Source organism: Epinephelus fuscoguttatus, linkage group LG4 (genome assembly GCF_011397635.1).
Source record: "Epinephelus fuscoguttatus linkage group LG4, E.fuscoguttatus.final_Chr_v1".
NCBI lineage: Eukaryota > Metazoa > Chordata > Actinopteri > Perciformes > Serranidae > Epinephelus > Epinephelus fuscoguttatus.
The window spans coordinates 16,112,483-16,126,238 of NC_064755.1; the positions used below are offsets into that span (position 1 = coordinate 16,112,483).

The 13,756-nt window shown below is 38.0% G+C and overlaps 1 protein-coding gene across 2 annotated transcripts; it reads left to right on the top strand.

The window, feature by feature from the left end:
• Positions 1-3,163: 3,163 nt before the first annotated feature.
• Positions 3,164-13,707, top strand: tbxas1 (thromboxane A synthase 1 (platelet)). Of its 2 annotated transcripts, XM_049573416.1 has the most exons (14): positions 3,164-3,227; positions 3,973-4,120; positions 4,425-4,518; positions 5,858-5,910; positions 6,088-6,184; positions 6,298-6,414; positions 6,622-6,710; positions 6,805-6,953; positions 7,236-7,366; positions 7,443-7,796; positions 7,979-8,067; positions 8,273-8,410; positions 9,095-9,257; positions 12,255-13,707. In XM_049573416.1, the coding sequence occupies exons 2-14, from the start codon at positions 4,020-4,022 to the stop codon at positions 12,369-12,371; spliced, it is 1,692 nt and encodes a 563-aa protein (XP_049429373.1). In that variant the 5' UTR covers positions 3,164-3,227; positions 3,973-4,019; the 3' UTR covers positions 12,372-13,707. The 2 variants fall into 2 exon arrangements, with proteins under 2 accessions (XP_049429373.1, XP_049429374.1); XM_049573417.1 differs by lacking the exons at positions 3,164-3,227; positions 3,973-4,120; positions 4,425-4,518 and having other exon boundaries at positions 5,858-5,956.
• Positions 13,708-13,756: the final 49 nt, after the last annotated feature.

Consider the following 13,756-nt stretch of genomic DNA (forward strand, 5'->3'; position numbering starts at 1 on the left):
GGAAAACTGATTTTATTTATTTAGTTTGATTACTTTAGTTTTCTATAAATGTATCATACATTAGTAATGAAATAGCAGAAATGTAAATAATTGTATTTTACAGACAGAAATTTTAATGTTTGAGTAACATTTCTACTTTAAATTAATTATTGGATTTTTAGGTATTTTAAAGCCACCGTACAAGATCAAAAGTAGTTTTTTTTATAATACATCTTTAATTAGCATCATAAACTACTGATATCTAACAAATTACTATCATAAACTGCTGATATTTGACATAATTGCCTGTAACAGAAAGGCTCTTAATAGGAGTCAAATGGTGTAACCAGTTACACCATTTGACATTTCATTTTAAAATCAAATTTGACAGACATTATTTTTATGAATTATTAATGTTTTTCTAGGGTCATACCATTTGACATGTAAACTTACCAAACCTGACCAGAGTCTAAAAACGTCAATTTATTAGTAATTTTAAGAGATTCTAACCTTGTCATGCAGCAGTTGTGATCATCAGGGGTCCTTCTCTGTAATACCATTTCCTGTCACATGGCCCTCTTTACAATATTAACAAAACGGCCTCTTAAATGGTGGTTACACCACTTGACACGTCATGTAGTTTACTTGACTTTCATGATTCCACAAATTAAATTTCATATTTAGAACAATTACCTTTACTGAATATAAAAAAGTAATAATTTAAAGATCATGCCAAACTAGTTGATATGGCGTTTTATTGAGAATTTTAGTGTTTTTAAGCAAGTTTAATTATTTGGTGCAAGTTTTTATGGTTACACCACTTAGACATTTTTGCCATTATCCCCTAATATATTCTCTCAAAATGTATGAAAAGCAGAAATTTTATACTGGATCCACACAAAATTAAAGTTTGTAAGTTAATCATACATTTATTTTCAAATTTTAACCCTTTTAAATTTGACTAAACCATATGAACACAAAAAAGTAGCATCACGTTGACCCAGTAATGTCTCTACTGCCAAAAGTAAGTGAAGGATTTATCATTCATCTATATTTGCATAACAAAGTTCAACATAATATTGCTGTTTACATTTCTGTTTTCTAGCTTTAGGATGACACAGGACAATCACACAAGAGATTAATTTCATGACACTGTACGAATCATCTATAAACTAGAAGATATCACCATCTTCTCTACTTCCTATGGTTTGCAATTAACTGTTAAATGCTGAGATACAGCCAACCAGTTTGATAACTGCAAGACTGCATGCGTCATTTATGCACATTAAACACACAGCTTGAGTCACATTCAGAACCATGACCAACCACTTCTCTCTTTTCCCTCATACAGAAAATACCAGCACATGAACAAACACCATTTCAATGTTATCAAATGACCAACATGTCAAAATTTACCTGTAGGTGTCTCTGGCTACAGGCTCGGTAAAAGTAAAGCTAACCTTACTCACAATCTGTCCTGCTTAAATTTATAATATTCTGTTAGTGCTTGTTGAGGAATGTCTGTAAATTAGTTCACAAACGGGACAAACTCGATGATTCAGCAAACAGCTCTGGATATATTTTAAGCAAAACTCCAATAATCAAATTAAATAAACTCAGCTCTGTTTAGAGGAGGCGGCCATGTTTGTTTACACTTGTCCGTCCTACACGCGCTGACGCTCTGACGTCACTCCTAATTCCACGTTTCCACGGTGCTCAAGAAAAATATGGTTTCGGCATATTTCAAAAAGTTGCTCGGTCGCCATTTTGTTTTGTGAAATTTCGATGCCAACTTTCCAAAAATGCTCCCCTCAAACCAAAAATATCAGTGTTTTCAATCCACTACATGATTGTTAACACATTCTGCTCCAGTCCGCGAAAATTTAACAGAATTTAAATATTAAATAAAGATTTTACACTGAGGACACTCGTGTAGCTGGCTTTTCTCAACAAATGTGTTTTTTCAAGGCACACTTAACTCTTAAACATTAAACTCAATAAAATACATAGATTTTGTACTTAAAACACTTTTAAAACGCGTTTAGGTGCTTCAGCGAGATTAAATAATAAATTTAGAGGAGTAAAAAAGTAAATGTAGAAGTTTTCTTACCTCCGCTGGGGGAGTCGGAGACACCGGCAGCTCCAATCAGCAGGCGGTCCTCCCAGGCCGGTGACCTCGGGCTGCTGCAGGCCATCTCTCAGGGACAGGTGCTGCTTCTCCACAAACGGTCGTTATCCTCTGGTCCACAGTAAACCTACAAACACTAAATTCGTTTTCCAACAGATATTCGTCTCCAACAACTCAGCTAACCAGCTTTCAGGTTTTTGCAGTAGCGTATGTCAACTCGTGTCACACTCGGATGCAAAAGAGAAGACTGGACTGATTGACAGCTCTTATATACCGGTACCCCAGTGCGACGTCACTCCGTTTCCATGACATTTAATGACGCACGTGCGTGTGCGTGTGAGTGAACGAGAGAGAGATATCTATAATTTATAAATGATCATACTTGTGTATCTAGATGTTTTTTTAATAGTTAAATGATGTGTATATTAGTAAGCTGTCAAAAATCGCTTGACACAGCTTTATACTCTACATGTACAATTTATGTACTTATTTATAATTTTTATGAGAAGAAAATGTATATGTAGTTAAAAAAATTTCATTTCCTCTGATAAAAAAAAATAAAATAAAATAATCTGTGAGTGAGCAGCCACAGCAAATATGCAAATGTAACCATATAATTCAAAGACAAATATTTTACCTGTTACTACACTAACAGAATAATAAGCAGAATATACTCCACAAATAAATATGTAGCCTACAGGTTAACACAAGACTTTATTGAGTGGGAAGAAAAATCCACAAGGTATATAGAGTAATTAAAATCAGTTCCATATTTGCCAGCTTCAACAATAAAGTGATAAACACATTAATTTATAAATAATTTTAATAAAATAACATATGTTTCATAATATGATGGGAGTACTGGATAATAAATAATTTTACTATAAATTTGATGTTAATACTTTTGTGATATTTTAAAGTAGTGTTGTTTATTTATTTCTTTTATTTTCCTTCCTTTCGTCTTCTTGCTGCAATCTGATTACTCTTGGTGGACTCGTGTTGGCTGCTATACTCTCCTGTACAGTAGGTGGCAGTATGCACCTCAGCTGTCTATTGGGCTGCGACCTATTGACAGGACGAAGAGGATTTCATAATATTGACAAGTGAGGAGCATAATGAGGTGAGCATACACACTTCTGTTTTGCCTAAATCTTAACATAACAGAGCGAACTTCTCCAGATATAAGAATGGTGCCAATATGGTACATGAAAATGTTTCATGACAAGCAGCAAAGACTTAAGCGAGTTGACAACCTGCGTTATTTTGTTGTAGCTAGTAGCTTAGCATCACAAATGACCCACAGTGTGACGTCGGGGTATTAAACGCTGCAGTTCAACTTTAATAACGACAGGCTGTGTGGTTAACTGTTGAAGGGTGCGTGCTTTAGGTATGAGAATATTTCTAAGTTTTTGCCTTAAAACTGTGACATGTTAACAGGTCTCAAAGGCAGCATTTGTGTCAAACAGAGGTGAGTATAGCATGGGTGCCCCCCATTGTTTAAATACCAGAGGAGAGGTGAGCTCTCCCAAGGCCTCAGACACAGCTGTTAAAACAAATAATTAACGTGTTGCCTGGGAAACACAGCTCCTCAGGAGACAAACCAGCATGGGAGCAAAGTCCACAAAGAGATGCTCTGTCACTGTCATGTGCTTCCCTCTGTTTCTACATGTTATGATATTCAAGCTGTGGTCTACATGCACAGCCAAGATTCAGCAAACGGCACAGTACCTGAAGATAATAAAGAAGGTTTTTGTGTTTAACGCATAGCTTGTAGTTTAAATCCTTGTACGGGTGATCAAAGTGTTATAAGCTCATTTTCAGTAGCGTCACATGAACCAGTCTTTCCTGTTTTTCTTGTTTTCCAGGAGCCTTGACCTGATGTCGACAGTGGAGATCTGAGAGATTTTGCATCATGGAGGCTGTAGTTGACTTCCTAAATGCATTCCGCATCAAGGCCAGTGGATTGTCTGTGACACTCAGCCTCTTCCTCATCTTTCTGGGTCTTCTGTACTGGTGAGTAAATGTTTCAGATCTCTGTCTGTTTGTGATGCCGACGCTGCTGTGGAACATCATACCAGTGATCTAATAATGCCATAAAGCACACTCAAACACCTCAAAATGTAGTAAACCAGCCTGGGAATGAATGAATGAAGGGTTGATCATGCTCCAACAACAACCAGTCAAATCACACATGCACACATCAGTCACGATTTGTAGAGTTGATAGGGCAAAAGACTGTGATAGTATATCAAGGGGCGGAGTATTTGGGAAAATGTTGTATATTCCTCACTGTATTTGCTTTTCGTTCATCTTCTAGGTATTCAATTTACCCTTATTCAGTCCTTTCTCGATGTGGCATCAAACATCCAAAGCCAGTACCTTTCTATGGCAACATATTCATGTTTCGCCAGGTAAGCTATTGCTAGTATTATTATTATTATTATTATTATTATTATTAGTATTAGTATTATTGTTTTGATTATTAGACTGTTAGACTATGAGCACCATTTTACCCACTGATGAGAGAAAAATTGACCTTCCAATATATTACCGCACTTTGTCAGATTTCCACATTAAAACACTCTGAAAAGCAGCAATATTTTATGTACCGTATAACCCCCAGATGGGTTACTTTATTAATAATTACATTGTGTGCTTGTGTTGTTTCATCTCAGCCTTTGATTTTCTGGAGCGACAAGGTCATCAGGATTGTTTGGTACTGTGGTTTACTGAGGGGATTGTAATTTTACTACTTGATCAATACGGTGGCCTTGGATAAATAATATCACAGCATGCCTTCTTATTTTTTAATTGCTAAAAAATAGAAAGAAAAACACACCTCAGTGAAGAATATCCACTTAAAAGGTGAATCAAATAAAAAAGACTGGGGCAGATAGTAGAAGAGTACTGACAAAGATCTAACTTGCAACAGCTGATTATTTAATCTACTGATATGGATTAAATTACATTTAAAAGCTCATTAACCTTTATCCACAATCTAGGTATAGTAGTTTAGGATTTATCATTATTATTTTGCAGAATTTGTGAAGCTGTGCCACTTGTACCTGATTCATTAAAGAAGTACTGTAGAATAATTTTTAAGCATTTCATCATGGTCTCTTACTGCAAAATTGTATAACTGCTATTGCGTGTGGTTGCCAGTTTGGCATAAATAATAACTGAACTCAAAACCTGACACAAGACCTTTTGATTTATATTTTTGTTTTTTTTATCTTCGGGGAGTCATTGAATGTCTAAGAGACCTGAAAGTTGATGTGAGACGGTGTTGCTGATCATTTCGGTATACCTGCAGTGTACAGAATATCTGCGCCTGGTTGTTTTAAGGAAAGATTCTAGCAAATGTATTATTGATTTTTATATGTGGTGCCTTCTCTTTATGGAAAGTGTTTTCTATACAGACAATTATAAGGGATGTACTTTGCTCTAGATCATTTGAGAAGGCCTGACCAATGCTTTCACTGACAGGATACTTCTCTATAAGCACTGGCATGACTAACCAGTGACCTCTACTGGCTTGGCTTGGCACTGATCAGCACTTTCTCAATAGGATTATCACGTTGCCTTTTCTCATGACAGCTCAGCTTTCCTCCAGTGTTGAATAAACCTGTTTAATAGCTAAATCCATCCTAAAATCTTTTACAATGCAAATTGTTTTGTATGAACTATCTGAAGGTGCAATTTGTTAGTTTTTTCATCTGTTCTGATTTTTTTTCTATATTCTATTTTCAGGGTTTTTTCAAACCTATTAATGATCTCATAAAGACACATGGCAGAGTTTGTGGGCAAGTAGAAGAAATACTTTCTTCACCAGCATCTGATAAAATGATGGTCTGAACTTTTTATTGATTTTGATTCTTTCATACTGTAAAATGAAATGAACACTTGCTTGGTATAATCCTACATAGGCAGCACTATGTTTGTTGTCCGATCTGACTGAGACTCTTCTTGGTATATTTTAGGTACTATTTGGGCCGGAGAGCGGTGGTGGTGATAGCGGACCCTGACATGCTCAGACAAGTGATGGTCAGGGACTTCAGCAGCTTCCCAAACAGAATGGTGAGGACATGAATCAAAGCTTGCACTCATGTGCTCACTCATGAATGTAACATGAGTTTTAATGATGTAATGACATAATGTCTGTGTCTGTACTCTCCTGTTTCTCTGTGCAGACTGTTCGCTTTGCCACCAAGCCTATGACTGACTGTCTGCTCATGCTAAGAAATGAACAGTGGAAGAGAGTGCGGAGCATCCTGACCCCATCATTCAGTGCTGCCAAGATGAAAGTGGTGAGATATGAATGCGCCAATGACAATCAGTTGATATTTATTACAAGGGATGTTATTCTATTCTCACTAAAGAGGTGCTTTCACATTCCTCTACTGAGGGGGGCGATGTCTGTGCACTTCCCTAAAACCTGAGATTCAAACTTATCCAAGGCAAGCTAGCTTAGATACATCCCAACGAGTATCACTGTCTTTTCTGTTTTCCTACAGATGGTTCCACTTATCAACACAGCCACCGATGCTCTGATGAGCAACTTGAATGCATTCGCTGAGTCAGGAGAGGCCTTTGACATCCACAAGTAATCACACACACAATAGACATAGGCTACTAGGATTTTGGTGTGTTTTTTTTAACCTCCCTAATTTGTTTTTGTTTGTGTGCATGTTTTGCAGGTGTTTTGGCTGCTTCACTATGGATGTTATTGCCAGTGTGGCATTTGCAACTCAGGTTGACTCACAAAACAACCCAGATGACCCATTTGTCCACCATGCGCAGATGTTCTTCTCCTTTTCTTTCTTCAGGCCCATCATGCTGTTTTTCAGTCAGTCAAATCTATTTATAATGTTATTTATATGTATAAATTATTACATTAAAGACATGTACATAGGACATTAATGTAGGAATGCAATGAAGGCAAAAGAATAAAACATTAATACATCGACAAGAAACGGGAGGGTTTACTATCTTTTATCTGGGGACAATAATTTTGAAGACGGTTTAGCATAAAAAAGACAAACATGTAATGATTGTGCAGTCATATGTGAATGTGTGAAGTTTGCATTTCAGTTTGAGTTCCACCAACAAATTTGGTTTGTGTGTCCAGTTGCATTTCCATTCATCATGGCTCCTCTGGCTAAACTCATCCCCAACAAAAGACGAGACCAGATGAACAGGTTCTTCATTGACAGCATTCAGAAGATCATCAAGCAGAGAGAGGAGCAGCCTCCTGAACAGGTGAATCCGATGGACATTTAATAATCTTAAATACAGGAAGATGAATTAACTAAAAGATTTTTTCTGTGGCATGTAGAGGCGTCGAGACTTCCTTCAGCTGATGTTGGATGCACGAACCAGCAAGGAGAGTGTGTCTTTGGAACACTTTGACACAGCGAGCCATGTTAGCGAGCTGGATGACAGGAACCAGCAGACACAACAGTCAGCCTCTGATCAGGACGACTGTCCTCAGCCGCAGGAGCCTCCTACCAGGCGTCCACAGAAGAAGATGATAACTGAAGATGAGATCGTGGGTCAGGCTTTTGTTTTTCTTTTAGCGGGCTATGAAACCAGCAGCAACACGTTGGCCTTTACCTGCTACCTCCTGGCCCTCCACCCCGAATGTCAAAGCAAAGTACAGGAAGAGGTGGATGATTTCTTCACCAGACATGTGAGTGCATTACGTTACAGTTTAATCTGATCTCATTTTCTTCAGTTAATTAGGACATAAGATTTGTGGATAGTCGTCAATTTGTCCCACAGTGAGACAAATTCAGTGCATACAGACTTTTTTTCTTTAAAACTCCTACTGAATTATCTTGAATTAATTTTGTGTTTTCCTTTTTGTTGTAGGAATCACCAGACTACACAAATGTTCAGGAGCTGAAGTACTTAGATATGGTTATAAGTGAAGCACTGCGCCTCTACCCTCCTGGATTCAGGTAAATTAAGAACATTAAATTAGGATAACAAATGCATGTTTCTTAGATTTAGTGCTGTCACAAGGGGCAAGTTCACTTATTACTGTACATACATACAGTAGGTTATAGTTAGGTTTGTACTAATCAAAACCGCACAGGAATCACATGGAGAAAAGAAGGAGAAAGGTATATAAAACATGCATCCATGGCATTTTGTCCCATAAAGGTTTGCCAGAGACATCGACCAGGACTGTGTGGTGAACGGCCAGTTCCTCCCTAAAGGAGCAACGCTTGAGATCCCAGCGGGCTTCCTCCACTACGACCCAGAGCATTGGCCGGAGCCTGAGAAGTTCATCCCTGAGCGGTAGGAGGCTGTTCTTACAGTAAATAACCAAAGCTATAGTGCCTGCACCAGACATTTTAATATGTTGCAGTAGGAAAAGCACAGGTGTAAATAATAAATGAATGATGGCCGAATTTTAATTAGAGGCTTCAGTTTCAGGTCCTGGTGTTGTGCATGCTGACTCACTGTCACATCCTGAGACACTTGAATAGATTGATGCTATCATTAATGTTATTAATAACACCTGTGCTTTTCCTACTGTGACAAGTCAAAACATGTGTGCTGTTAAAAAGGCCTGTAGGCGATTTATTATTTAGGTTAACATGATGTCGTAGCAGTGAATAGCTATGGCACAAGGACAACTAATAGCTGGTGGTGTCTTAACTGGTATTGACATGAATGGCTGACAAAATAAATCTTACTGTTTTATACCTTAAAGAAAATGAACCTCATGCAACTTGCAGTTTACAAGTGCAAACACATTTCTTTTATTCCTTTATCTTGTTACACTAGTTGAAGACTTTAGCATTAACATGTACAGCATATACCACCTTGAAACTCTCTTCCATCATACATGTCTAACACTGCTGCAACAAAGGCAGTAAGATCCCTATACTGCGCTAAATGAAATGCACTACTGTAATACTGATTAACTCCCATTTCTACTCCTTTTATTTCAAACTATAACATGTGGTTGATCTCCAGATTCACGCCAGAGGCCAAGGCCGGTCGACATCCGTTTGTATACCTGCCGTTCGGGGCCGGTCCCCGTAACTGTGTGGGAAAGAGGCTTGCCCAACTGGAAATCAAAATGGCATTAGTGCGTCTGTTCCACAGGTTCAGCATTGTGGCCTGCTCTGAGACCAAGGTGGGTCTGACACTGACCCTATTTGAGTCTTAAATGATTTATACACACAGATGACACATGTGCAAAGTACACATGTACAGTACAGGCCAAAAGTTTGGACACACCTTCTCATTCAATGCGTTTTCTTTATTTTCATGACTATTTACATTGTAGATTCTCACTGAAGGCATCAAAACTATGAATGAACACATGTGGAGTTATGTACTTAACAAAAAAAGGTGAAATAACTGAAAACATGTTTTATATTCTAGTTTCTTCAAAATAGCCACCCTTTGCTCTGATTACTGCTTTGCACACTCTTGGCATTCTCTCCATGAGCTTCAAGAGGTAGTCACCTGAAATGGTTTCCACTTCACAGGTGTGCCTTATCAGGGTTAATTAGTGGAATTTCTTGCTTCATCAATGGGGTTGGGACCATCAGTTGTGTTGCGCAGAAGTCAGGTTAATACACAGCCGACAGCCCTATTGGACAACTGTTAAAATTCATATTATGGTAAGAACCAATCAGCTAACTAAAGAAAAATGAGTGGCCGTCATTACTTTAAGAAATGAAGGTCAGTCAGTCCGGAAAATTGCAAAAACTTTAAATGTGTCCACAAGTGGAGTCGCAAAAACCATCAAGCGCTACAACGAAACTGGCACACATGAGGACCGACCCAGGAAAGGAAGACCAAGAGTCACCTCTGCTTCTGAGGATAAGTTCATCCGAGTCACCAGCCTCAGAAATGGCAAGTTAACAGCAGCTCAGATCAGAGACCAGATGAATGCCACACAGAGTTCTAGCAGCAGACCCATCTCTAGAACAACTGTTAAGAGGAGACTGCGCGAATCAGGCCTTCATGGTCAAATAGCTGCTAGGAAACCACTGCTAAGGAGAGGCAACAAGCAGAAGAGATTTGTTTGGGCCAAGAAACACAAGGAATGGACATTAGACCAGTGGAAATCTGTGCTTTTTGTCTGATGAGTCCAAATTTGAGATCTTTGGTTCCAACCGCCGTGTCTTTGTGAGACGCAGAAAAGGTGAACGGATGGATTCCACATGCCTGGTTCCCACTGTGAAGCATGGAGGAGGAGGTGTGATGGTGTGGGGGTGTTTTGCTGGTGACACTGTTGGGATTTATTCAAAATTGAAGGCACACTGAACCAGCATGGCTACCACAGCATCCTGCAGCGACATGCCATCCCAGCCGGTTTGCGTTTAGTTGGACGATCATTTATTTTTCAACAGGACAATGACCCCAAACACACCTCCAGGCTGTGTAAGGGCTATTTGACCAAGAAGGAGAGTGATGGAGTGCTGCGGCAGATGACCTGGCCTCCACAGTCACCGGACCTGAACCCAATCGAGATGGTTTGGGGTGAGCTGGACCGCAGAGTGAAGGCAAAGGGGCCAACAAGTGCTAAACACCTCTGGGAACTCCTTCAAGACTGTTGGAAAACCATTTCAGGTGACTACCTCTTGAAGCTCATCGAGAGAATGCCAAGAGTGTGCAAAGCAGTAATCAGAGCAAAGGGTGGCTATTTTGAAGAAACTATAATATAAAACATGTTTTCAGTTATTTCACCTTTTTTTGTTAAGTACATAACTCCACATGTGTTCATTCATAGTTTTGATGCCTTCAGTGAGAATCTACAATGTAAATAGTCATGAAAATAAAGAAAACGCATTGAATGAGAAGGTGTGTCCAAACTTTTGGCCTGTACTGTATTTTAAAAAAGCATCTGTGTAAATGATTCCAACAAGAAATAAGGAATCAGATGGAGTGCAGTCATAGATGCGATGTTATGTTCACTCTGGGGTTTACCAACATATTAAACTCAACAAGAAGACAAATCACTATATAGAGTGAGTGTGTAACTGCACAATGTGATTTTGCCAAGTAAAACGTGCTCCTGGACCAACATCCCACATTTCGTTCCTGGACCAACATTGCAATCAACAAATCACAGCCCTTTGACATCATCAGTGTGCTGCTCCTGTGCTTCTTTCAAAATTCCTTTATTATTCTTCAAAGCTAAGCTAGTTTCCCAAATTGAAGTTAGTACAATTAAACAAAGACCTCAGTAACACTGAACAAAAGTCTTAAAAGCTACTGCAGGGTTAGCAAGCCAGCTTGCTAACTAAGTAGGCTATGCTAACAAGTAAACTTGCCAATGGACTAGAATATTAGTGGGTTAGCTTGCTAAGTAGGTTTGATACGCTAACAAGTAAGCTTGCCAACAGGCTAGAGTATTAGCAAGTTAGCTTGCTAACTAGGTAGGCTACGCTATCAAGTAAGCTTGCCAATAGGCTAGAGCAAGTTAGCTTGCTAACTAGGTAGACTACGCTATCAAGTAAGCTTGCCAATAGGCTAGAGTATTTGCAAGTTAGCTTGCTAACTAGGTAGACTATGCTAACAAGTAAGCTTGTCAATAGGCTAGAGCATTAGCAAGTTAGATTGCTAACTAGGTATTTTTTTTATTTTTTTTATTGCTAACTAGGTATGCTACACTAACAAGTAAGCTTGCCAACAGGCTGTAGTATTAGCAAGTTAGCTTGCTAACTAGAGGGAATAAGACGGCGAATAGTAATAGTCGCATTAAAAAATCGATTTTTCAAAAATAAAACGACTATTTTGCAATTTTGGTCTTGGAATGTGATGTGGGATGTCGATCTGGGAGCACGTCCTAAGTGGCAAAATCGCATTGTGAATGTGTTGTTTCCCTCTCGGTGCTGACATGGGCAAAAGCTGCTTGGACTATCCATATTAATGTAATTTTGTGTTTTTTTTTTCTTGTCAACATATATAATTGATTATCAATACAAATTTATGGATTTTTGAGGTTGCTGTAATTTGCACAAACCTTAACCAATGGCTAATGATGTAAATGTCATAATTCAATATGCATCTATCAGCTATTTACATGTGTGGTAATGAACAAAATCCTAAATTTAGAATACATGTACAACGTATGAAAGATGTTTCTGTAACGTGTGGTATTCTTCTCTTTGTGCAGGTTCCTCTTGAGTTAAAGTCATCAAGCACCCTAGGACCTAAAAATGGGATATTTGTGAAAATTAAAAGAAGAGACACGGACACGGAAGGCCAAGTGAATTCTCCTACAGACAGTTAGAAGTTCATCATCATGAGTGGTTGAATAAATTTGTGAACAGTTACAAAGAAGACTGTGGGTCCATGTTGTAACAATGACCCACAGTGTCAGAGTTATGGATCTGTTCCTTTACATGAAAATATTTCCATAGCTGGCCTAAACATGATCAAGTCAATTATTAGTTACAATACACTGTATACCTAAATTACAGTGTTCATCTAGTGCATGAACTAGAAAGTGGATTCAAGATGAGACAGGAGTAAAGGAGGAGTCTCTCAGCCCCTTACCTCAGTATGTAGCAATATATTTTTTTAATAGATTTTGAACAGGAAGCAACACTGCTGTCTTTTATAAAAGGTTATTTAGGGACGGTATTTTTTCATTAACCATTAAACTGAACAATGGGTTTAATTTCATGATAACCAGGATTTCTTATTAATTTCTAAGTGCATTTAAATATTCTTTTATGGTCCTTCAGAGTTACTGCTGTTAATTCATTGAACAATTCATTGAAGTGTGTAGTGAAATAAAAAAAATATGTGAGCCTATAGAAACAATTCAACCAGAAAACCCAAAATGCTACAGCGCTCCAGATCATCACCTGAAGCTGAAGGTTTGCACATTCCTTAACCAAATGAGCAGTCTGTTGTTGACTGAGCTGCTCGCTTTTCTGCTATCTTTACTACTATTTCTGCCCATGAATGGGTTAATTAATAATTAACTATCATACAGTAACAGATTTCCAAGGTTTATATAGGCAGCGGTACATTTTTTGGCAAGAGGATAGACTGATTGTGTTAGGTTTTACTTTATATTTGAATATACTGAAGACCTTTCATGATGCTTAACATAGCACTGTCATGTTGCTGCCTCCTTTAATCTTGAGGAGCTTAGGGAAGGGTCAGTTGAAAGCTGCTATTTTTAGAGAGGAAGAAGTTGTTTGTTAAAGGAAATCCTTGTTTCTATTCCCGATAATCTGAATCAGCATTTATCATGTCTCAGGAGAAACTGGGTCAAACTAATTCAAATTTCTCAGTAGAAGCGAAAGCATTTTATTACTTTTCTCTTGATGACATCATTCACTATTTTTTACACTACATTTACACCTTATTGAAACAAAAACTGTTTCTCATGATAGTAGGTTAGTTTGAGAATCATTCTGAGATGCTTGAGAATTGCAGTCCTAAATTAATTTTAATGTGAATGTATACAATAAAGGTGATTTACAGATGATTTATTCCAATGAAACAATATTAGCAGTTGTGATTAAAGACAGGACTGAATGTGCCTGTTTGATGTACATTTAAAAAGGGTCAAATGCCACTTATGTGTAATTAAATATTACCACACGATGGGATTTTTCTGTGTTTTGCTTTGTTCTATTATAATATAATCACACTTACTTT